The following is a 26,154-nucleotide window of genomic DNA, read 5'->3' on the forward strand; positions in this document are numbered from 1 at the left end:
ATGAAAATTAATAGTTTGCACTGCCACTGGCACTGGTCGCTATAGGTATTGTCCAGCTTATAATATATTTCCCAGATCCCACAGAATTAAACTCTATTGAAATACGAGAATGCTTTCTATTTCGCAGTAATTAAATTCAGCACGACAAATAAACGCATTAGGCTAAGTAAGACCAACTTAGTAACCAAAAGCTAGCCGTAAAGTGAAAATTTTCATAATTAATTTTGTGCCTATCTACTCAAATTCCCTCTTCTAAATCCACAAACCTCCTCCTCCTCTGGCATGTTTGAGCACACTTTGTCTGCCTAACAAAGAGCCGCACACCTGGGGTTTTTGGCCCAAAGACCACGCCCAATACCGCTGCATACAGTCTGTGAATTATTCACGCACTTGGCCAAGTTACCCCAAAACCAGACCCAGAACCATAACCGCCATTATGCATAGCTTACTTCGGGGTCTATTACTCCTATAAAATTCGATTTGAATACTGAATACTGGCGGGCATTCGGTCATTTAGCTAATTGAATTCCGTTACGCATTAATGGCCAACAGCCTATAGCGGGCAATGAGTTTTCTTTTCCTAAATATAAGCGGATAATATTGGATAAAAATGTGGTTGAAATGTGTAAAGAGCCAGGGAAAAATAATTCCGACTATTTGTTTACATAATTGGCAACCATAAATGAAAGTTTAATAATTTTAAAATGTTAAATGGCTTGGATTAAGGAAATAGATTTGAAGTTTAAGGGGGTTAATATACATTTTTTTTCCAATTTTTAAGATTTGAAAATCTTTCAAAAGTATAGTAAGTAAACTTATTTCTAGTCTCTTGCCTTGAACATAGTCCTGACAAACTTTTCAAACCATTTTGACAGTCAATTTACACCTTAAGTGATATTCCATATTCCTGTCAACCTTGGCCACCTGTAAGCCATGGAAAGTCACACATCCATAAGTGCCAGAGGCACGGATGCAGCTACTCGATCTGGTTAGCACAATTTCATGTCATAAGCATGATAGCCTTCGGAATTCATTCTCGCTTATCAGAGTGGTTCACACTTTTTCCTATAATTTCCCCACGATTGAGGGAGGATGAGAAGTGCGACGAACAGGACATCGTTTTCGCAAATGGTTGTGCACGGCGCTGTAAATAATCCACACCATGTTTGCTTGCCACTTGGCAGGACCCCGTATCCTTATGGCAACTTTGTGCGTGTGTGTGCTCGCCCGTGTGTGTGTGTGTGTATGCTGGCTGCTGGCTAACAGTCAATATCAGCAAACAGCCACAAGCTGGGGCAGCTAGCGGGGGCCATATTACCAAATGCTGACATCGGGCCACAATACGCTGAAATGCACTCGGCCAAGTTGAAATTTATTTGCCTATCGAATGTATATATTTATGAAGTCGCATGCTGCCAGGAAAGTCAACACTTTATGATATTTATACAGGGAATTAAGGGAAGAGTTTCCCTTTCGAAAGTTGCCATAACAAATAATGTCTTTTATATAAATATAAACTTTAAATTCAGAGTTATATCTGACAAAATGAATCAAGTTTTTTAGATTCTTTTTATTATGGCTGAAGATTTATCGATATATATACTCCAAGGATTACAAGGAAAATGTAATAATTTAAAATATGAACTGCCATGAAATTTCCAATTTCCTTCTTAGTTCAATAGCTTTTAAGCCATAAAGTGAAATTTTTAATTGCTTAATTTGGCAAAATGGAAATTATAATAATAAAACCAAATACTTTTTGCACTATCCCTAATTTTGACTTTGACATTTATCATTGTCAATGTGTAAGATATTTAGTAGAAGATTCGCGGTTTACGAAATGGTTAAGTTTACTCTCGAAGAAAATTATGAAATATTCATATTTTTATAGCGATTTTAAAAAGCAAATCATCCGTGGGCCACCCTATCTATCTAGCTGAAACCTTAAGGTAATGGTTACTATCACCAAATCATGTTAAATAATTAACTTTAATAACATTTTAATAGCACAAAAGAAACCCAAAAACTGTGTAAATAATATTCTAAAGAATGGAAAATTAAATCAACCCACCGAGTTTATTAATTTAAGCATTTGCAGCAAAGTAATTACATCTCTATTTGTTTGAATTTACCAACTTTGCTGGCGTTTTCTTTGTTTCCAACCACACTCACACACACCCACACATGCACAATGCTGAATAATATAATTGTAACAAAGAATGTAGTAGCAATGGCTTTATGGTCCTTCCGCTTTTTAGCTGCCAGTGACAGCTTATGGCAATTTAATGCCATGGAAACTTAAAACCGACAAAGAGTTGGTCATGCTGGCAGCATGTTGAAAGCCAAATTTCGGGTTTTTTTTTTAATTTACACCGCTGGCTAAGTTCCGTTTAAGGAAATTACAATTTGGCCCTCGGATAATCATTTTACACGGCTTACGGACTCGAGCATGCACTCCGATTGCTTGAAACTGACCATAAATCAGAAAACAAATTGAGAATTTAAGAGCTCTCGACATGCAACAGGATGCAGAAAAAGGGGCAGCAAGTGCAGCAAAAAAGCTGCCAGAAATGCAAATTGAAAACTGCACATGGTGTTAACAATATTTTATGGAGTTCACTGACCACACAAGAACGCCCACTTTTCTGGGCCTGGGAGGCGTGGCTTAAAACCAAACTGCAATTAAAGTAAGACCAGATAACAGTTTGCATAATACCATATGTTGGCCTAGATTATGAGGCAAGCTTGTGGAGTTTGGCCAGAATGATATGGCTTACAGAACTTTGTAACTTACAAAAAGGTGAAGGAAAAACATGTAATTTAAGGAGTTAGTAAAATTTATATTAAAACCCTTACGAACCGCCTCTTGGCTCTTCATGAATATGCAAAAAACCTTCACTTTTTCACAGGTTACATATATAAACCCAAGATTGGGTGATAGGTGCTGGGAAGAAGAGAAAATATTATAACAAATTGGTTGTACGAAAAGAATATAATTTCCTCACACGTAAGTGTCGTAATTTTTTATGATATGCATATAATTTTAGTTTCTTTTTTTTTTAAGGCTGTCGGACGATTTCTCGACTCGTGTCAACTCGTAAATAATTAGGTCTCAAGTTTTGGAGTTTTTCAGAAGATTTCGAAGTCGTCTGACAAGACACTTGAGTTGCCAATGCATCTTTTATGATTTGGCGTGTAAAATAAAATTAACTTTACTGCCGGCTTACGTGGCGTATGTGTAACTTTTTGATGTCCCGGCCATAAAGTGCTATATAGCTCAAGTTGACTGCCAAGGCAAATGCTTGAAAATGTGTTTAAACTCTGTACGTCTGATTGTCACATAAAAGCTTTGACTATATAAATGGCAATTGAAGAAAATTTGATTAGGAGAGCGATTTAGTAACCTAATCTGTAGGATATGTTAGCAGGGATTTGGTTATAAACTAACTAAGAGAAGCTGTTATTAAACAAATTTAATCAAATCACATACTTAAATTTGGATAATTTCAATAGAAACTTTCAACATAAATAGTAAAGTCAAGTAATTTCCTGATGCTGATCCTGAATTTAAACAAAATCAAACTTTCAAAAAACAAAAAATTATTGAAAACTGGCTGGCAAAATGTCTACAAAATTTAAAGCTAATTAGAAGGAGTACTGGAAAGGTGAATATTAAAATTATATTACTTTCTCGTCCTGAAAAACATTGCCAGCGGCAGCTGTGTTTACTTTTGGCCAGCAAAAAGCTGCGCGGGCAAAAACTTAATAATCCCCCATGCGCACCGTTGCCAGCCAGCTGAATGGCAAAAAAGAGCCAGAAACCAGGAAAAAATAAAAGCAAGGGAAAGTAGGGAAAAACACTCTGCGGGGGTGTCGCACAATTAAGTAAAATACGCGCCAGGTGCTGCTGCCACTCAATTTGAATGTAAAATATAAATGAAACATTTTGATTTCCCCATTGAAATGTGAAAACTGCCAGTCAGTCGGCAATAAAATAAAAAGAATTAAAATTAAAAATCAACTTTAAAACTTACACACTTTCGATGAATACATAATATTTTTGGAAAACCCATATATGATAATGTCTTGCCATTAAACCATATTTACGAATAAAGTAAATTTAAGCGGCTTTAAATGCTTAAACCTCCGGCCGCCGGCATTAAATCGATCCTCCGCTTCCATGTGGGGGCCTGAATTATTCAGCAGTGGCAGTGGCAGTGCACAGAGGTTGAAAGTGCAATGTTGATGTTTTCTTTATTTTACCAGCTTTTTAATTAAAACTCATTTGCGCATTTGTGGGCTGTCATTAAAAGTTACGTGCAAATGTATGCGGATATGCAAGAAGGGGAAGCTATTGGGACGTGCCTTGGCACATTTATGTTCCACATTTCCTCAAAAAGAAAAATATTAAAACTAAAAATGGCAAACTGGCGAAGTAAACCAGCTAAGTGCCGAGAAAAGGCATATACACATACGTGAGGCCTTTCGCATTTAAAGTAATTCCGAAATCCATAGGCAGAATTAATAAAAAAAAGAAGTGTACCCGAAAAATTGAAACTTCAAAGTGGCAGCTCGTGCGTGCCTTTTTATTTTGATGAGTGCCTGTCAAAGAGCCAAATTTGGCATAATATTTGTTTGCCAAAAAGGATACATCGAACGGATGCAAATAAAAAGGCTGACACATAAATACCAATCCATCAAAGATTCCTTAAGTTTGGGCAAGAGGTTTTATTCTAAGAAGAAGAAAAAGTTGAAAGAGCTTGAAAGGTTTCTAACGAATTTTAAAAATATTTTCAAGATACTAGCAGTTTAACCAGAATCTTAAGTTCTTAGCTACCTAAACCATAACTTCCTAGAATCTCAAGACTTTCCACGAAGCAAACTTAACTGCCACTGCATTAAGATTAACATCGACGGAAGATAAATTTGTATGCGCCGGTGCGCAAGGCATTTATGCTAACACCAAATTCAGCCACTAAAGCAGCCATAAAACAGGCTTCATAAAGCGCTCAAAACCGCATGAGAAGCTCTGCTAGACGTGGGTTTTCCACCGATTTCCCGATACTTTTAGCCATGCTCCTGTGTGTGCGTGTTATCAACAGTCAATAAATAAAATCTCATTAAGTTGAAGGCGCCGCAGGAGAGTGCCGCGGAAAGTGGATGAGAGTGGAAACTCCCCACGGTTGGCCATGGAGTAAAATTATAAAATTTCCATTTTATTGACATTTGAAATTGACTGATATCTGGGGAGGAGCAACAGAGAGAGAGAGAGAGAGAGAGAAGGAAGAAGGGCATGCACGACTGCCGCTGCGGTTGAGTTTAAGTGTCTAAAGCGAACCTAAAGCAAATTTGTGGCGGGCGAAATAAAAGCCAGGAAAATACATACCCAGAAACATGGCCCACGAGTCAATCAGGTTCGAAGAAGAAACAAAAAAAAAAAAAGAGGAAAAAAAAACAAAACCGAATGGTTCAATAAAGTCAACACCCTTGGGAGTAGGGGGCGTGGCATGGCCCACGGCCAGCCAGTGCCGGAGTTCAAACAAAAAGCGTCGGGAATATTCCTTGGCATCCAAATTACATTAACGCCGCGCCCAAGGATTCGCAGGCGACACATCCTGCAGCCCAAATGAGTGAGTCTCAAGTGTCGGTGGCTGATAACAGCCGGAAGCCAAGTACTGAAGCCTCAACAGCCACAGAGGCGAAAGCTCAAAAGACAAAGACTTCGGGGAAAACAATTTTCGCAACACAACAACCAAAAAAAAAAAAAAAAAGAAAGAAAACCAGAAGAATATTATGAACAAGAGCAAGTGTATCCAAATTGGCTGAAAAAAGCAATTTTTTATATTGTCTGTGGAGGTGTGTCGTAGGCGTGGCCGCCTTGATGGGTGACACATAAATTTAGACATTTTTCGCGGAGGACGAAAAGGCAACTTTTCAGCAATCAATAATTCAAATTGGCCGCTTCAAAAACCCAATGAAAAACAAAAGGAAATAACACGAAATGCCAAAAAAGAAAAGCTTTGTTAATTTGCATTGGCCGGACAAGTGAAGTGGAAAAACTTGTATTTATGTTTGGAAAATTCAAAGAATATGCCGCTGATGAATACAATTAAAATTACCATAAAAATGCCAAACATGATTCAAAGTGCGGGACAGTAACCATAGAGAAGTGGCATCTACAAAAATCTCACAAACTACATGGCAGTACAAAAACTTTATTCAAAGGCAAAGACAATACAAATTGTTTTCTATGTTTTATGCAATTTAAAATACCAAGTGTTGATTCGGGAATAACTTTCTATTTATGGTAGTTAAAAATTCCAGAGCTTTCCTTTGCTTACACTCGAATGAATGTGAATATGAAATTTTTGTTCCACAAAGAAAGTGTTTTTAAAATTATTCGATTTTTGGGCGTGAAATGCACAACAAAGTGGAAAATTAAAGCCACTTTCTGGAGGCCATTTTGGGCCAGTTTGGTTTTTAAGTGTCATAAATCATATAGTAGTAGTAGTTTGTAGTTTGCAACGCGTAGACTCTGACTTTTTGGCAATGCCCTGTGGCAGATTATGATTTATTGCTTTTTGAGATACCAGCTTTATGCATGCAGCTTGCAGGCTGCCGTTTCTCCTATGTACCAGTTTTTTCCCCGTCCCAGAAACCAAACCCATTCTGTTTGTGCTCTTGCTGATGGTCAGACTTCAGTCAAAGTGATGTGACTTTTTCACATTTCAATCTGAAAGGAAACAAACAGGAGAATGGATGCCTGTAGCCTATTTTAAATATTTAAGCAACTTTGTATTGCCGCACTTCGGGTTAAATAATAGAGCATCCAGTTGAGTTTCAATCTGAGGGAGACAATCGACCGAGAGACCTCCATATCATATATATATTGACCTGAAACACAGGGGTATATGATGTATCGAGGGGGCTCGTGTCTGTTGGCCAGGTCCGAAACAAAAACAAACAAGCCAGCTGAATACTAAGGGCAATTTTGATTGGGAGGTGGATCTGGGATATGGGCATGGGAATTGGGTGTGGAGGGGTGCTTCGACATCATAATATAAAAATCAACATCAAAGCAAAGCAAAGGCAAGCTTAACTTGTCGCCCATAAAACAAATTGGCATTTTTATTATTATGACAAACAGTCAGGATGTCACACACACACACAGTCAACCCATCTAAAACAACAACAAGGCGCTGAAAGAGACTGGGAGAGAGAGAGAGAGAGAGAGAGGAAAAGCGGGAAAAGTCGGAAAAGCGAGGACGGGCCACAATGAGCTACGCTTATCTTTTGAAAGCAGCTAAACCGCTTTTGATTATGTGGAAGTTGTTGGCCCAGAACAAGAACGAGCTTTCAGCCAAGTATGAGCTTCAATAAAAGTGGCAACAATGTTACGCATACGCAACACCGCCGGTCCTTGTTTTTCCTTCCTACTTTTTGGCTGTTTTTAATGAGTTAACGGCAGAGTAGAGGAAAGGAAAAAGCAGACCAGCATATATGGAGACCCACCCACATACGGATTTGCGGTTTTTCCGGGGACTTTTGAACAGCTGGCAGCATGCTGCACCGAAATGCCATTTTGATGGTGTCGAAAAATGCCATTTTGATTTTTCGGCTTTTATGACAAGCCGGTCCATTGTTGTTGACCAGAGGGAGGACCTTGCCAAGCGTTGAATTTAGTACATCGTAAAAGGGTTTTTGTGGCCGAAAGGCAGAAAGTTTCTATCAAGTTTCCATCGCAAGTTTTTGATGTGCAATTAGTTGCCAGGGCGATGAAATGATTTCAACTCTGTTCGACAGTAAAATCCCTTTAAGACACGTCCATTAAACTGTCTCGATAAATCTCTAAATATAAACTCTTTAAAAGATATATACATATGGCTGGAAAATAAAGTTAATTGAGCGTGGGAAATTTATGCCCTAAAATCAGAATCGCAGATGTAGGAAAATTGATATTTTTCTGTCAATTACAAAATGTAATTTAAGTCAATTATATTTTCTCTTTTTGTATCTGCAAATGTAACAAACCTTTATTATTTTATGTTCTCGCTATCAAAGCTTAATAAATTTATATTATCTCTGCTTTTTCAGGCTGTTAAGTTAATTATCTGACTATGACAAACATAAAATAAATATAATTAAATTTACATAAAAATCAAGGCCTTGACAAAGAACATGAAACTTAAACCATATTAATGTATCTGTCAAAAAGTAGCACGTTTAGCAGAAAACCTAGATTTTTCACAAGGTTTTTCCCTTCGTTTATCCTGAAAAATGTCCCATTTAAATTTATAAGCCCCAACCTAAGGGATGACTTTCCGCCAAGGACCTTCAATAACTATGGAAAATTATTTGCTAAGCCAAGGCTGACAAGTAATTTTGAATGTCAACTGGGCCAAAAAAAAAAAAGAGACAGCAGAACGGGATGCTTTCTGGGGTTCCCTGGGCCAGCAATTGAGTTTCTAATTGTCCGCGTTGATGGCGCATAATTTGCCAGCTCATAAATAAAAATGTCCTGAAAGCCGGCGAACGGCCAGCATCTGGAGGCGGACAAATTTTGGCCCGAGCTTCCTGTGCTCGGGATGAGTGTCATCCTCGGGTATCTCCGCGTTAAATGTAAAATTTATTGGCCATTCCGTTGGCCAGCATGATAAGCCTTTTAAAGGCTTTAAAGGTTTTTTGCCGAGGCTCAGGAAACCGGGCCTTAATCGGCTTGCTATGCTAAACACGCTTTTTGTCTACGGAAAATTCAATGTATTGGAATTAATAAAAAAGGTCCTGGCTCCCGGGATGCGCACTCTGAATCAGGGTTCTAGGTTCGTCCTTGAGCTGGCCTACTACTCCTTGCTTGTTCGGCGGCCAATTTTCAAAATATGTATTCCCCGGCCGTCCCTCGGCTTTTAATAGCTCGTCGGAAGGGCTCGTAAAAAAATCTCACGCAGAAAAAAAAAAGAAACCCAAAGCGCAGCATAAATATTTTTATTTCTATTTTTACGATCAAGCAGATAAACAGCGAAAAAATAAATAAGCAAGCCAGCTGAATGAGAGCCGAAAAGTTGTAAAATCCCCATAATTTTCACCAGCTGCAAATAGTTGTTGCCTGGAAATGTTAATAGTCGCTTTCTGGTTACAAGACAAAGGATGGCTTCAGCTGTTTTTAAGCACAGTTAATGCCCAGAGTTTTGTATAATTGGCATGAAGGGATCGGTGGGACCGCAACCTTTCACCTCGCCAACGGCTGACTCCGTTGTGTCGGTTCAAAGGACAAACCGGAAAAAGGGTCGCCATTTTCCGATATTATTGCCAGAATTGTGTCAAAATTCTTTAAGCACATTAAATTGTTAGGCAAAAGGGTCGGACATATAAAAAGAAAAAACAAAAAACAAAACATTCCAAAGAAGGATTTCACCAAGAGAAAATAACAGCTTAATATAATATTTTCAGGAAGTTTTTCCTGCCAGGAAAATAAAAAATACAAGCACAGTTTGACTTGAATTTTGTATTATATATTTGATGCTTAAAGTTTCATTTTGATATTAATGTATTATACAAACTGAGTGTGGCTGATGTCTAAAGGATTTAAAATCTTTAATAAAATCCAGAAAAGTGCTCTTTTTGTAAATATTTTATCAATACTGCAGCACTCCTTTAAATTAACTCAATTTTGATTTCTAAAAAGCCAAAAAACCAACACAAAATCCTGCCAACAGCCATGAAAAATGCAAGATAAAATGCATATAAATATATATATATATATACTCGTATTCAGTTGTCAAAACTTTTGCCGGGGTCTCGAAACATATTTGGTTTTGGAGCATTTCCGGAATGCAGACGGCAAACGAAACACAATTGGAAAATGGAAAACGACAGCAGTTTTCAAGCCATTTGACAGCCCATTTTAATATGAAACCAATAAAGGCGAGAGGGAAAGCCAACACGAGTTAGACAAAGGCAAATCAAGGGAAAATCGTGGGGGAAAAGCGGAAAAACAGGCGGCACAACAGCTGCACAAGCGTCCAGGCTGCGTAGATTTTGATTATGCCAAGTGGGTAGCTGGGGAAAAAAAAAGGGTCAAATGTGTCACACGATTCTGGCTTTTCGTTTTCCTGTTTTTCTGACCCTCCACGTTCATGTCCCAAATTGTACTTTACGGCTTAAATACGCCGCACGGCTGCCAATAAAGGAGGGAATTTTGTAAAAGCGGAGGCGACAAGGTCGTCGGCATTCGTTCGTTCAAGCTTGAATTTACTTTTAATTAAAGCTCAAACCGTAAAAGTAAGCCAGCCAGTGGGAATAAAAACCCTTAAATTTCACTTTTTGCTTCGATGGATTCTGATCGGTCTAATTACCAGGCAGGAAAAACTGGAAAACCCACTCCCACTTTTCAGTTTGTATTTCTGTTGTTTGTTTCGATTTTGGCCTGCAAAGAATGTTGCTGTTAATTGCCGCATTTTTCCTGTTGTTTTTATTGAACAAAAAGCAATTGAAGATGATGAGGAAATATTTGTTTTCAGGAAGTTAAAGAAAACAATAAGATTTATATATATCTAGTAAGTGATTTTCTTAGTTTGAGTTTCTTAATTGAAGTCTTAAAAGGTTTCCTTTGACTTGTTAGTAATAGTTTCTAGATTATTTTTAGACAATTTCAAGTGTGTCAATTGAATTAGACACGATGGGGATTCCTCAGCCAAAGACAATTATATACCAGAAATTTGGTTTTGCGGTTGACAAATGCGGCTTCATGCTGGTTGACTTCTGGCCTGGTTAACAGCATTGAGCATTTTGCGGTTTGGCGCAGAGGAAAAAAGGAAGAGTTAAAAATAACAAGGAAAGCTTGCTCTCCGCATGAAAGCCAATTAATTTACCACTCTGTCGCACTTGACACACTCCTCCTTCCATTCCAAATTCAATTAGGCGCCGGCGCAGACCTCACTAAATATGCATAATCATAGCACACACACACACACCCTCCATCAGCCGTGGGAAACTGTAAGCATAAATGCCGTTTTAGCCAAAACACACACACACACACACACATAGAGAGACTTAACCATCTAAAGAAAAGTGAAAAGCGTGTGGCAAAGGGGCTAGAGATGGATGGGTGGTAACTACAGTCGACATTCGGTTAACTTTCGTGGCTAATGGCGTCGGGCGAAAGTGCAAGCCAAGCAGACGCCATAAACGTGGTCTCGAGTGCCAATTAAAGTGGCCGAGAGAGAGAGATAGAGAGAAAGCAAAGCGTTCCAGCCACTTGCTCTAGAGATGATCCAAGTGGGCCTGATAGCTCAGATAAATTGAATGGAAACTCAAGCAGCCAAATAGCCAGTTACTCAGAAGTACTCAATTGGCGAAGGTGAAAACCAGTCAAATATTATGATTTTGGCATAAATACTTCAAGATTTATTAAGAGAAAAATGATTTTAATAGGAATACCATACAGAAATTTTGTTGATTAAAAATATACAGAAAATGCTTGCCTTAGGTAAGGTTATTTTTAAGGTGCCTAAAAGTATGCAACGATTACTTGCAGATAAGATATTTTTGAGGTTTTTGGAAACCGATGTCCTTCCTTTATAAAATTCACTTTGACACATTTTTAAGTGGTTTTAAGTTCTTCACAGTTTTAGTTTCCTTCTTCCTAAAGCTTTCTTTTTGTATGTATATTTTTGACACAACGTAAAGTTAAATACAAAACTTGTTCTGCCTATCATTTGTGCTCAGGTCTTCGATCGACGCTTGGAAAACTGTTAAAACTTAAATTATTTCGCAGCAGCAGCTTCCTGCACTTACATGACAACTATCTTGGGAAAACTTTTACGTACCAGAGAGACCCCTCAAAGGCGAAAAGTTTCAGTTGTCACGCTGCCATCTCTGGTTACTAAGCAATCTACTGGGATGCTTCCATGTGGCTATATGTTGTTGCCGCTGTCTAGTTCAGGATGTTCATGCTTTACGCATAACGGGGCTTAATTATTTTCGCTCGGAGCTGCCACACCACCTAACCATCCCCAGCGCCATCACCGCCATCACCTGTCATCAGGAGCGGAGAGTGCCTGTGTATACACGTGTAGACCACAGAGCATTTGAGATAAATTACCACTCGAGGGGCAATGGCGGGGGCGTCAAATGACTGGCATTTGATAATACACATGTTTCCGGCCTGCCAGGTATACCTTTGCCCACTCTAATTGCCCAAATATAAAGCCCACACGCCCAACTAGCACACAAAACTGTAATTAAGTTATTATCTGAGTGCGTCCCGAGTTTCCACAGTTCTGTTGCTTTGGATTTCTGTCAGCTGGCTGATTGCGTGCCAGCATCGCATTCGCCGGGGACTGTCAATTGGGCAAAAAAAAAAAAGATTGCAAGTTGTAGAGATTTTTGTTAACTACCGCCTGCAACCTAATGATCACATGAAACATTAAAGACTTGACGCCGTCCTAATGCCTTTAAAAGCAATTCCTTGCTCCAACTTTTAATTTGATTACACGCCGCAGACACGCACAAACAGAATACAAGGGCCCGGCCCCAAAAACTTGTCGCCGGCAGACGTGCGTGGGTTAGCCAAGAAGTTGGTATGGTATATGCAACATGACAGGCCTCAACTTTGTCAGCTGCCCGCCCACATATACACACCCACTTCCGCAAATAGGCTGTGTTCATAGTGCTGGCTACCAGAAAATCAAACAAAAGTGTAGCCAAAAAGGAACTTCAAATAGGTAAAAGTAAAGAAAATGTAAAACCTAAAAATATTTAAGAAATTTAAGTAAAATTATACAATAAATCTGGATGTATACATATACTTGATCATTAAATCTTCTTGAGGGTTAACTATTTTTCTAAATATTTTTAAAAACATCTCTCATGTCTCGGAAACTAAAACTTAAGTAATATTTATGAACAGCACCGGAAAATAGTCAACTTTTACAGCACTGACAGCGGACTAAGCACTAGCTCACAGTAGAGTGAACGAGCCGAAAAGCCAGAAATTTATGGGCTGCGTAAATATAAATTTCAATTTCCCCCCGATGGCGCCCGGCACTCTGTCGTCCTTTGACCTGGGCCACCTTCACAGGGGGTGGTGTACCTTTTTCGTGCTCTATTTTCTGGACTGGAGTTTTGGGCTCGTTGAGCCGGCTGCTTATGCTTGTAGATTCATCGTAAATATGGCCCGTACATGTGTTTCAGATGAAGAGATGTGCTTGGGAGCACTCGAAACGGGTCCAGACAGCCGGCCACTTAGGCAGGCACTCAGCAACAGCAAACATTTTCATATATGGCCAAAAGATTGTGTGGAAACGAACCCACTTTCAGTTATATTATACTCTTGCCCTGGCCTGGCCATATTTCAAGTTCTGCTAGTTCAACCTAAAAATAAAATTCATATACATTTGCCAGGAAAGGAATTCCTCAAATCTGTATTTTCATTAAGCATACGCCCCGTGGCTACCTGACCAAAAAATGCTTTGGATGCAGGTATTTTTTTTTTTGGAAACTAGGGTAACCGCAAAATAAAATTAAGCTCAATAAATGCTGGCTAAATTGCATTCTTTAGCTTTCTGTTTACGGAAACAGTTTTAAATTAAAATTTCAAGAGCAGACCAAACCAGTTCAGGTTTCCAATGAATGTCTGCCTGCAGCAGTTTCTCGCTTGATGGTTGAAGGAAAGACTTCCTGTCATTCCTTTCGTTAAGCTGCAGAAAACAGGAGTTTGCTCTCAGATAAAGTTGAGTTGCTCCGCCAGTAGGTGGTCTCTTTCGATACCCGCTGCATCTGCCGGAGGAGTTGCCAATCAATTTCAATCTCGGCGAGAACAAGACGCTGTCTGGTGAGGAACAAGCAAGGAATGGCGAACTGCTGACACACAAAAGACAAGGACATTGGCGACAGGAACGACGACAAGGTTTGTTGCCTTGGCTGAGTTGGCTGACAGGCAACGAAGCAAAATGTTAATGGCAGGCAAATGTGTGGAAATGTCGCATAAATCAAAAGAGCACCAGCGACTGGTAAGGGAATATTCTGAACCCTCCTAACAACAGCCTCACAGCCCATTGAGCACATGATATTGTGAATTACCGCTGCCCACTTCCCCATCGTCTATGCATGTATATAAGCATACATGTTTGTGTGCGGGACGGATTGGCGCGTGACTTGCATAACATCTTGGCAAGTAACGCAAATTGAAAAAATCCATTGCCTACTTACTGCGTGTGTGTGCCCTTGCCTGACCATGGAGACGTGTTTATGGCCGGCAAATAATTTCATATTTTAGCCTGGACTTGCCTTTGTACCCTTGGCTTTAAATAATAGTCAAGGATTTTAAAATTCAGAGCGTGCATTACTACTGAATTAATCATAGCCTTAGGAGAGTTATGAAGGAACTAATTTTATATGTCAAAGGTCAGCTGTACACGAAACAGGAACTAATTATAAGCAGCTAAAAAGCCAAGAAGTTACTACAAATGTTTTAAAAATTCAAAAAGTTGCGGATTAAAGAAAAGGTAGAACAAATTTATTACACGAAATTACCATGATTGCTCGCGATTTGTAAGTCAATTTGTTAAAAAATGTCGATAAAATCCTTGGTTTTTGTTAATGGTTTACAGAATATTTAAGGCTGCATAGAAAACAATAAAAAATAATCACATTTAATTTCAATAAAATGCATTTGAATAAAAACCCCATTAAGTTTTAGTTTCCCAAAGAGGTAAAGAAATTAAAACAGGAGTTTTACATATGACAAAAGGAGCCAGGCAGGCAACACTTCCTGCCGAGCAAGAATTCCTTCCCAAACGCATTCATCAAAAGCCCTTGTGGACTGGTTGTTGATTTTAGCGACAAAATAATAATCCATCCGCCCTGTGTGCCGATGCCAAATTGTATGCTAACAAATGCAAACAGAGCGGCAGGACAAAAAAGGGAGAGACAAAGCCCCGAAAAAATGGCGTGTAGGTACTGTCGTTTTGTACACTCCCCTTCCCCTCTTACTTTCTCATTTCCACTTTCTCCTTCTTTCTGCTTTCTGCTTTCTGATTCTACTTTCTGCTTTCTAAATTCTCCATTCAGTTCGCAGCAAAAGCGCAAAGTCATGACAAACAAAAATAAATGCTGCCCATCTGCAAGAGTGCGTGTGTGTGTGTGTGTGTGCTCGTGTATTTGCACTCCTGCGAGGATGTTTGTTTGCTCTACCCCGCCCCCCGCATCTCCTCCACCAGACCACCCGCCCATGTGTAACAAAAAGATCATTATTGCTGCTTGTCGTTGTAAGGCAGTAGGTAGTACGGTATAGGGTCTGGTATATGGTATATGGTATGCCATATAGCAAGGCAAGCTCTATTGTTTGGCATTTTCGAGCATGCTTAGCGCTCTCTATTTATTTTTTTTGTCTGCCCGCCGCTCACGGTAATCCTGTGGAACCGCCGAAAATGCGCATGTGGAGGCCACAGGACTAAGCACTAAATATTTTATGGCACATACAGTTGTGCGGGCACCGTGAAAATATATCATATAATATATATGTAGTTACCACACCACAAATGACTCACTTGCTAAGTGTGGAAATAAGAAAATGTAGAAGAGAAAAAACAAATTAGCATCTCTGCAAGTTGATTAACTTTTAACTTTCTGCTCTCTCCCACACCCTCAAACAGACACACACACAAACATCATTAAATCTTATCTAAATACAATTAAAATTAAATCGCTGACCACTTGTTCGCGGCACCATAAAAAAAAAAGAAATCATCAACTTTTGCAGAGTTGGCAAAAGTTGCGAAATGTCGTAAAAAAGTCGTAAAAAGTCGTTGGTAGAGGGAAATGCGAAAAAATAATTGCATAATTAGTAGCACTTGGCAAAGAAGTTGTGAAAGCAGAAACCACATGACGGCCCAAATTCGCAACTGCAGTTTTCCAAATAAAAAAAAATTGCCTTTGACTCTGCTTCACGTGCTCTTTTCTAGGTTTACCCGCCTACTGCTGTCAAATCGGGTTTAATCACTGAAGTTTGCAACCGCAAAACTTTTGTCTTTCACTTCGGTAATTCGCACTTGTCAAAGGTAAGTTGCTATGGCAGGCACCCTCTCCCTCCCACTGTCTTTGGAAATACTTGATTTTGTTGAGGAATGAACTATATAAGGAATGACTAACCTTAAAGCGGACTATTTGTTAGGAAACTTTTATTTATTAGTGCTCTATCAGGAAACTTGCAAGCCCGCTTTGGCTCAATTATCAGGGCTCTTTTGCGGAATGCACTGGGAAAATATAAGCCCTTAAAAGTAGATTGAAAACCTTTAAGAGGGGGATAAAACTGATTTAGTATATATCATATTTAAGTGAAAAATAAGATTTAAAACGTATTCAAAATCATCACTTAATCATAATGATTTTCTAGCAGTGCTTTGCTCGTTTTAACCAAACTTTGAGGGCAATGTAGCGAAATCCTTTAGAGAACTTCCATTCTGAGCACTCGCCACGCCCTCCTGTTGGCAACATTTGAACCAAAAGTTTTTGCAGTTGCTTAACTTTACGCGCAAGTTATAGTTTAACACAGTTGTGCCATTTCCGCTTCCGCCGGATGGGATGCAACCCGACAAGCCGAGTTCAGCGAAAGCATTTGACGCAGTTTTTCCCACCTCCTCCACGTTTGTTTGTATTTCCTTTCCTCTTTTTTATTTCTAACATTTTTCATTTGATTTTCTAATTATTTTACTCATGAAAATTAATGGCGTGACCACGGGGGCAACAGGTAACGACTTGCACTGAGTCAAAGTGTATTTACGTTTCCGCCTTTATGGTGAATGTGCCGGGTCATAAATAAATTAATAGAAAAAAATAACGTGTGGATAGACCGCCCGGTTGCATGCTCATTAGGAGACACATTAATTTGTTTTAATTATTGAGCATACGCCCCGTTGAACGGCTGTCGTAATTATTTATGTTGACATCTCCTCGGCAGCAGCATGCATACATACTCTCTCCACAATTCAACTTCCTGGGAAACTCTCTGTGAATTTGTTTGCTAATTAGCTGTTCACTGTTCCCTGGGCCTGCCAGCAACCAATGTCACTCACTGCTCATTAGTTGCAATCTCATTACACTTAGTGTAGGAACGAAAAGAGCATGTTGAACTTAATTAATTATAAGCCTGTCTTCCGAATTTGCATTTTCAACTTTGAATCATTTTGGCCGGATAATTAATTATCAAAAGCATTAAAATGCAATTAGTCAAATGTTATCCTTCTGCGAATAAGTTTCCATAAAAATATAATCTACTCTTACTTCTTTACTTATTTATAAATAAACTTTTAGCTCTATGTAGTAAAAGTTACTGACAGCATTTTACTAAAACGAAGAAAAACTGCTGACTGCAACTAAGTAGTGGCAATTTGCGGGTTGGGATTTCGCCAGACACGTTTATTAATTGCCTTATTTTGCAATTAAAGAAAGGTCAGGACGAAATCTAGCAAACAGTAGCCAAAAATTTGCCAGCAACAACCAACAGAAACCACATTTCGACGCTGGGGCATTCATCACGGATACGTGACCGAGGATTAGAACCTCCAACCATACCATTGAGGGTCCCAGAACTATCATTAAAAGCCGACAGACCCAAGGGAATTAAACTGACAGAGACTTTGGCAATTATCACTGGCACCCCACTGCATAATTTTTTCTAATACGCTCAAATGGGGTGACAGGAAGGAAGGTCAAAAATAAATGAACATTAAATTACAAAATGTCAGCAAGTCCGGGAGTCGTCGGGCTAGGAAATTGAATATCCTGTGACTGCACATACACACACACACAGGCCCCCTGTCAGCTCATATTGTGTGTGAGATTTTGGGGATGTTCATCCTTTCATCACTTCAGTACCCTCATATCTGCCAACCAAATGCCGGCAGTCTGTAATTTTTGCATAATTTTGCAATTACACCTAAATACTGTTAATTGCTTTAGCCTGCCAGCAAAGTTTATCAGAACACCTGGGCCGGCAGCACACACGTCGTATGTGTAATAATTTGTACGAATTACTTCGCCCCTGGACGCATATTTTTCATCCGAATAAATCTAGCATTTAGCCAGTAACAGAAACAACCGAAGTGGCTTTAATTTGATGGTTTTTTGGTCTGTCTAAACTTTTTTTAAAAGAGAAAACACCCCCTACTGCTCACTTTAATTAAAATACTTCAACTTCAGATTCGTCCGTCAAACTTTTCCTATTTGAGACCTTAAAACGAATTGCTGTGCCAATTCCCAACAACTTATAATTAAGGTAAAAAAAAACGAATAAATCTAGCTAAGTACGAACTTTGTGTAACTTTTTCTGTACTCTGATTTATCTTTCAGTGTCCGGCGAAAAATTTACTTTTCCCTCAAAAATTATTTAGAAGTTGTATTAATTAATATTTGTTTTGTCCTTTTTTTTTGTTGTTGGTTGGTTGGTTGGTTGAAAGCAGAATCAACCAAAAATCTACAACCCACAGAGCAGGGTAAAAAAAAGAAAGGAAAGGTTACCCAAAGTCTGACCTGCCCAGACTTTGTGTTTATATTTTGATAATGAAATTAGTTTCGGCTCTCGGCAAAGATTTATCTTTTTGTTTGGCGAGACGTCTTCAGATTTATTAAGCGGCGGCGGCAGTAGCAACTTAATTAATTAGGGGTCAAAGCAAGTGGCTTACACTAAATAAAGAATAAGTTGTTAGGACTTTTATTTTTATTCATTGCTTGTTTTTCACATTTAGTGGCTTAAAGGATGTTTGACTTTTCATTTGCTGTGACATTTCGTGACGAGTTAAGTTTCGTAATGCTGTCTTTGCTTGACTTTTACTTTTGTTTCTTACCAAAAGTTATTAATTTTGTACAGTTAATTAATATTTTTTTATATAATAATATTCATCTTATATAAACTTTATTTAAAGGATTTTTTTAAGAATTTATTTGGATATGTTGCGTCCACTTTAAAGAACTCCCAGAGACTTAAAAAACATTTTTTCCTTTATTTAATTAAACGAATTTTCTCCTTCTCAGTTTCCTTGAATTTTCTTTGTTTTTAAATATTTTCATTCACATTTTCACGACACTTTCCACGTTAATCAGTTAGTGTTACTTTCGTTAAGGAAGTTGAAAATTATAGCTGATTGGCTACCGCGAACGTCTGCATTGTTGAAGGACCGGCGTGCAACTGAAATGCCATTGATATCGGAAAGGACAACAGGAGTCGTGTACTAAAATCAGGACACGACAGGGGTTGTACTAAATGCGTAGAACAGTGAACTCAACTTCGTGTAGTCAGTCGGTTCAGTTCGTCTGCGAGTCCTTTGGAGGCTACTGGGTTAGTAGGATTTATGAATGGAACAAACACTTGTTAGCATGCGCCTGGGGAAGGCTCTAAGTGTTATATACAGTTAACTGTTATATAGAGGATAACTGTTATACAGAGGGGTAATATAACCACAAGTGTTGCCCTGCGGCTTTCATGCCTTTGCTGCCCCGCCCCTCGAATACAATACATTCTTACTGTTTGTCGTTTATGGCCGACAACTATTGCCTTTTCATGGCCTCACTGGTTATTTCGTTGTTTTTCGCACCATTGTGCGCGTTTCTGGCCGAAATTCCAGCAAATTGATTCTGGTCCAGATGAGTGGGCATTGCATAAAAAGTAAATTCCAATGCAGAAAGGGGCTTGAAAGTAACACTGTCGGTCAATTGATTGCTAATTATTTTTTTATGGGTATAAATTTCGACTCTCCTCTAAAATTGCAATATAAATAGCATAAGACTAATAGTTTAAAATCATAAAAAAAAGAAATTTAAGGACTGTAAAAGCTCCGCTATAGGTCCAAAACCCTAGAAAGCTGCATACCTAAAAGAGCATCTGATCCTGTGACAAAAGACTTTGTAAACAACAAAGCCACTTCCCACAAAATCACAATACAGTCAACAGCATCCTGATCGGCTTTCAACTGCAGCAGGACAATGGATGAAATAGCAAATTTCCAGAGAGCCAAAGATTTGCAACTGTAAAAAGCTTAGGTGGGTCCTTAAAAAACGACCATCAGAGTATGAAGTTGGAACTCCGCAGAATGAAAGAAACCAGGTGAATGCCAATGCATCCAACAATACCACATTATTGTTCTTCCATGTAACTCGGCCCAAAGGTAGAAGAAAATAAACCAAATTGTCATTCAGAATGCCTTTGCAAAGAGTAGCAGGACTGGGGCGGGATAACTGGAAGGACTCACTCCCTGAGTGCTAGGCAAATGAACACACCGAAGCCATATTTCCTAATTGAAAATTTCCCATTTCAAAAATCTCTAATAGGAATTCTGGGAAACACAAATCTGATAATTAGAAAGGGAAATTGTATTTGACATAAGAAAGTCGCAAATATTTCAAATATTTTGGTACTTCCCTAAGGACTTATTGGGATTGTAAACCCACCAATTATCCGCATCAAAGCTGGGGTAAAAAATCAAAAAACCAAAGTGGAAATGAATATAATGCCATGCTTAGCCAGCTTAAATGTACACAAATTAAACAGACGCAACAAACTAGACAAAGGCACGCCAGAAATCCTGGTTAAAAGTCAAAACACACAGGCACGCACAAAGCCACATATGTGCGAAAGTCTTAGGGAAGTAGCAAATAACACAAAAAAGGCAACAAGAAAAACGCAAGGGAAAACTGAAAGGAAAAACGCTAGGAAAAACAGGCAAAGGAAGACAAAAGAGGAAAAACGCCGAAATCGGCTGAGGAAAAACTTTTAGCCAAACAGGCAGGCAGTCAGGCAACGAGGCAGGCTGTCAACCAACCAAAAGGCAGAAGGCAAAAAGCTTCGGTTTCACAGGAAACAGTGGAATCCTGGCAGGCGGGCATAGAAAGGATAATGCGCGGCATGCGGAACGCATAAGCGGCAAATTCCATTAAGTGGCAACAACATAGCCCCGCCAGATTGGGGGCTTCCCATTGAATTAATACGATATGGGGGAACCCTATGGGTCCAGGGTTGACACACACACATACACAGCTCTTCATGGGAGATAAATTTTTTCTTTTATGCCTCCTTTGATGAGGATGGCCACCACTCATCCTGCCAGGATATTTGTGATATAAAAACGCGTGGCGTAGCGTTGGTTTTGCTGAAAATAAAAATTCAATTTTCAAGTAACTGGGTCACTCTCCCCGAGCACTGATTCAGTTCGACATTTGGCCAGGATAATGCTAGGATGGCTGATGACCACTGAGCAGCGTGGGTCGTAAAGAATCTTTAGGATGGCATAAACAATTTATATGCTGAGTGAGTGAGTGTCCTTCAAATGGTTTAATGTTTCAGAGCAAAGATGAAGGCCAATATAGGTTATCGTAAGGACAGAAGATAGAAGCGGTATGCGTTTTATAGATTTTAAGGATATCATTTTATGATTATTTACGAGTGTCCCAAAGAAGTCCCAAAAAAATTCAAAACCAGCAGCGGCTGCTTATCCAAGACACAAACCATGTGAAAGCTTAGACACTGTTATACAGCCAGGACTAACATAGTTTCCACATTCTGCAAAGCGAATTCAAATCAGTCGAAGCGAATTTAAAGGAGTCAAGGCGAATTCAGATTATTAGAAGTAAATATCAAATTACTCAAAATTATAAAGACTAAAAATATTATTCACATTTTTGGAATTTTTGAAGAATTTTTATTTTAACTTGGAAAAAACTCCGCAAAAGCAAAATGTATACTTCTTCCCTTATCAGACTTAAGAAATTTAATTTCCCATAATTTTATCTGATAAATCCATACAATTAAAGTCCATTAAAAGATGAACCTGGTATTGTTCTGGAATATCCTGTAACCCGCTTGTCTTTCGGTGGACGAAAACTGTTTGGAAACAGACAAAGTCCAATCCAGCTCTGAAAACGTCAATACCAATATTAGGGGATGTGTGGGCGGGCTTTGGCAAACAGAAGTGACTCCAGTTTCCTGTGGCGCTGCAACAATTGAATTCGATTGAACTTAAACAGGGAATTTGCGTGTATGTTGGCCAACGATTTGCATACAAACAAAAAATAACATCGCTATTCCATCCTCGTCGTCGTCGTTGTGAAAGTGGCAAACAATGGTGGCTCTTCAATACTTGTTAAAGGTAATAATGCTAATGACACGGCCACATACATAGCCGAACAAGCCACGATTTCAATTTGTGGGTGGATTATTTGGTTTTGCATTGTTTGCATTTCCCCCTCCAAAAGGTCTTTCCCTCCCTGTAAACTCAACACCCGTTCGTAATGAATCGTGAGTAGTTAAAGTCATAGAGAGAAGCCCCATGAAATATTGATGCACCGTTGATAACTTATTTAACATTTGCAAATACAAGTAAATGTTGGAAATTATTTATTTGGTCTCTGGGTTTTTCATTTGCATTTCACACTCGTTCATTTCGTGCAGTTTACCTTCTTTTTGTAAATATTCTTTCCATTTATATTCCATTGCAAAGTTTTCTTTTGCTTTTTCTTTTTACATTCTTTTTTTTGTGGTTTAAAATTGTTTAAAATCTGGTAACTGCATGTTTGGGTTGTGCTACCAAAAAATGAATTTTATTGTCCCGCAGTCCAAAGTGCTTAAAAAACTATTTTTATACGAGTTTATAGGCCATTTTTTCCAAGCAATCGAACAAACGGTTAAAGGAATTATTTCGAAACAGCATTTCGCAGAACAAAGCCATATAAATTGGTATAAAAGTCAATATTTATAAATACCTCTTAAATTTCTTTAAACTTGCTGCCATTCATTTCTTTCCTAAATCAACAAGGATGGGTTATATTATCACTGCCAAAACTTTATGCTAATTTATGACCTGCCACACAAATCTTAATAAGAAATGTAATTTTAACAAAAAAAAATGAAATAAAAGAAGGAAAATGGGACAATTTTTTAAGCGGCAAAGTTACAAATTGTTTGAAGAAGTTTTAAACACTTTTTGGAGGTGAATTTGTCAAAAAGAAAAAGCGACCTTCCCGCAATTTCAGCTCATTAATCTTGTAAAGTTTAGTCCTTCTCCTACGAGTACTTGCAAAAATCAAGAAGGCCTGCCAAAAATCAAATTTTTAAGTCTATAATAATTAAAGAGAAATGTAAATTTACAAATATTTACAAATATTCATAATTATACAGACGACTCTCCCTCCTCTCTTCTTAAAAAATCTTCCTTTATTCACCGAAAAACGTTATTAATAAGGAAAATAAAGCTTTTCCGATATCCCTGTGTACTTATCAGATTGCATATTAATTAAAGAGCAGATCAAAGAAGTTTTCACTCACCTTTAATAAAGTCAACGGCCATTTCCAGGCCGTAGGTGTCCTTGTCGCAGTCGTCCAGCAGATGGGCGCCCAGTGTGACGTTCGGCAGGAGCTGATGCTTATTGACCTGGTCCAAAGTATAGAGCATCGCCTCCAAGGCCTGGATGCCACCTTGCGGCATTATGGGCCCACAGGTGATGCTGTCCTCGCGCGAGTGGACCATCATCAGCCCACCCAGGATCACATCGCCTTCCAGCACGGCGGCATGCTTAACTGGCCAGCCTGAGGATGAGGTTGGTGGCGGACTGTCTAGGGATTTGGCCAATATCTGGGCCACATTCACCGCCCCCGATCCCAATAGCCGAGGCGTGGGCATCGTCTTGCCACTAATTCTGGTCCTGGCCGTGCTCGTTAGTGCTGGTGATATGGTTGATGCGGTTGCCGTTGTTGCTGCTGTTGCTGTTGCCCCTTCTATAGCCCCAACCCCAGTTACTGCCACAGCCACTGCCACTTCCACTATATTGTCAGTTGTCATCTCTGGCCACGCCTCTGTGGCATTTACATAGCCAGGGCTTAGTGCCGCATCCGGATTGAATTTTATTCCGTCTCTATGAACACTCTTATTGGCCCCGTCCTCCCAATTGCGCTTTGTTTTTCCAGGCATTATTCCTGCCATTGGTGTGACAGTGGATGTGGGTGTTGCTGCTTCTGCTGCTGCTGCTGCTTCTGTTCTGGCTATGTTTGTTTTGCTCGGAATCACTGTTCTTCCAATTTGGTCTTCTATTGTTGCTGCTGGTACATTTATTCGTGCCATTTGCGCAGCTGTGGCGCCACGTAGCAGCATGTGTTGCTCCCGTGTCGGCGATGTTGCTGTTGCTGCTGTGGCTTCTATTACTGCAGTTATTGCTACTGCTGATGGTGGTGCCACTGCTACTGCTGCTACTGACACATCTGCTGCTGCTTCTGCCGCCTTTGGAACTAAAGTTGTGGCGTTGATTGCTTCTAAGGTTGCCGCACTTTTCATCCTCTTAAGTTCGCCTTGTTCACTCTGGTTTCCGGTTACCATTGTGGCAGCCATAAAGGTATCCGGAAACCGGGCTCTAGTAGTCGAGTGAATAGTTGGGCCAGCAGAGGTTGGCGGCGTGTTCACAGGTAATTGGTTTGCAGGTGTCACTTGCAACTTTTCCGCGAGAGCCGTGGCGGCAATCGGTGGCGGTACTTCATCTGCAGATTTCATCTGTCGCTCAATGGCTTTTATGGTTTTACCAGGTACTAGCGTTGAATTTAAATTGTCGCTTAATGCGGCTGGTGACCTTCCATCATCAGTCAGCCTGGCTAATTGCTCCTCGGACAGATTGGCCCCCAGTAATGGTTGTTGCTGCTGTTGCAGCAGCAACATCAACGCGAGCAACACCAGCGGTTGCATCCTGGCTTCTGGGCAACTCTTCGGCAACAGCTTCAGTTTCAGTGGGCGATCAGTACGGCAAGGACACAAACACGGACATGAACATCAACATGAACATCGACATGGACATGGATGGACATGGCCTGGAAGATGAAGGCCAAACCAACGCATTTGTTGAACGCGGCACGAGCGGTTGGTTAAATTTCTATTAAGTCTCGACAGCGTCCGAAAATTTGTCTGGCCAACACGCGTTTTAATTAAGTTTGACTCGTAGCGGCTCTGAAATTGATGTGGCTGCTAATTTGCGCCCACTCCCGTCCACAGCATTTTTATGGCCAGCCAACTTTGTTGCACAACTGAAAAATAAAACGCAAGTGGAGACTCAAGTTAGCCAGGATATAAATAGCATAAAATACAAAAAAAAAACAACAGCAGCGGAAGGGAAAGTGAATTATAAATGTTGGTAGTTAAGCGAGTTTAATGAGCAGTGAAAATATGCATAAAAATGAGCAGACATTTGTATTTTTACGGCTTCACTTCACGTTTGGCTAAAACCCTCACTGGGAAATTCAAGGCTGGAGAGATTGTGGTGAAAAACGTGAAAAATAAACACCTTAAAGGTGAAGGATTTTTGTTAATTTTTATAAAATTTTCTAAGGGGTTGTATTACCTTTTACATTTTTATCAAAATTATTTCCTATCGAAGGTTTACCAGCTTTCTTGACACCTTTTTTTGTAAATAAAATCTATAAATTGTTTGCATTATTTATAAACCAAAGTAGATTACAATAAACTATTTGATAAACAAATTCTATGAATATGCATTTTAGTTTCTATTTGCAATTCCCCCATCAGGTTTATGGAAATATCAAAACAAATTCTAATAAAAATCTGTAAAAATTGTTTCTTATTTTTGAGCTAAATAATATGGATTCATACAGTTTTTTCCCCTATTGAATATTCATCTTTTGCAATTCATTTTTATATCGCTCTTTCATTCGAATATTCCCCAATGGCCTTTGGTTGAATGTCTGACGGGCCAAATTGATGAGATTAATTAAATTTTTGGGATGCAAGTTGGGACAGAGTTGCCGGGACCAACATTTTCATTAGTTGCGCCGCCCGTTAATTTATGGCCACGTTTCGGCAATTTGTGGCAGCCCTTCTCAACAGCCCACACACACACCCAAGCACACACACATGTCTATTTTCACATGGCAGTTGACACTTATTTTGGGCCATGTGTCCGAATTCTCTTTCGGAAGGCGGCAAAATCCTATGTAGCTATTTTCGGTTGCCCAAAGTCAACAAATTTGTGGTGATGTGCCAAAATATATATTAGGAAAGGTATTAAAGGTTATTCTGACCCAGCATATTAGGTCCAGCTTAACTAAATGGAGGCAGTTGACAAATCTTTAAAGATGCTGTAAATTGTACTTGCCTGCGGCTAATTGTGAAA

General features: G+C 39.3%; 1 protein-coding gene across 1 annotated transcript in view; it reads right to left on the minus strand.

Moving 5' to 3' along the window:
* Positions 1–26,154, minus strand: part of LOC108104545 (metabotropic glutamate receptor 2) — a 57,201-nt gene that overhangs the window by 22,852 nt on the left and 8,195 nt on the right. The window contains exon 2 of the mRNA XM_017210685.2: positions 23,312–25,051. Coding sequence (XP_017066174.1) covers positions 23,312–24,716 — 1,405 coding nt within the window. The 5' untranslated portion in view covers positions 24,717–25,051. The remainder of the gene's footprint in view (positions 1–23,311; positions 25,052–26,154) is intronic.

Source organism: Drosophila eugracilis, unplaced genomic scaffold (genome assembly GCF_018153835.1).
Source record: "Drosophila eugracilis isolate 14026-0451.02 unplaced genomic scaffold, ASM1815383v1 contig_1765, whole genome shotgun sequence".
In the NCBI taxonomy this organism is placed as follows: Eukaryota; Metazoa; Arthropoda; class Insecta; order Diptera; family Drosophilidae; genus Drosophila; species Drosophila eugracilis.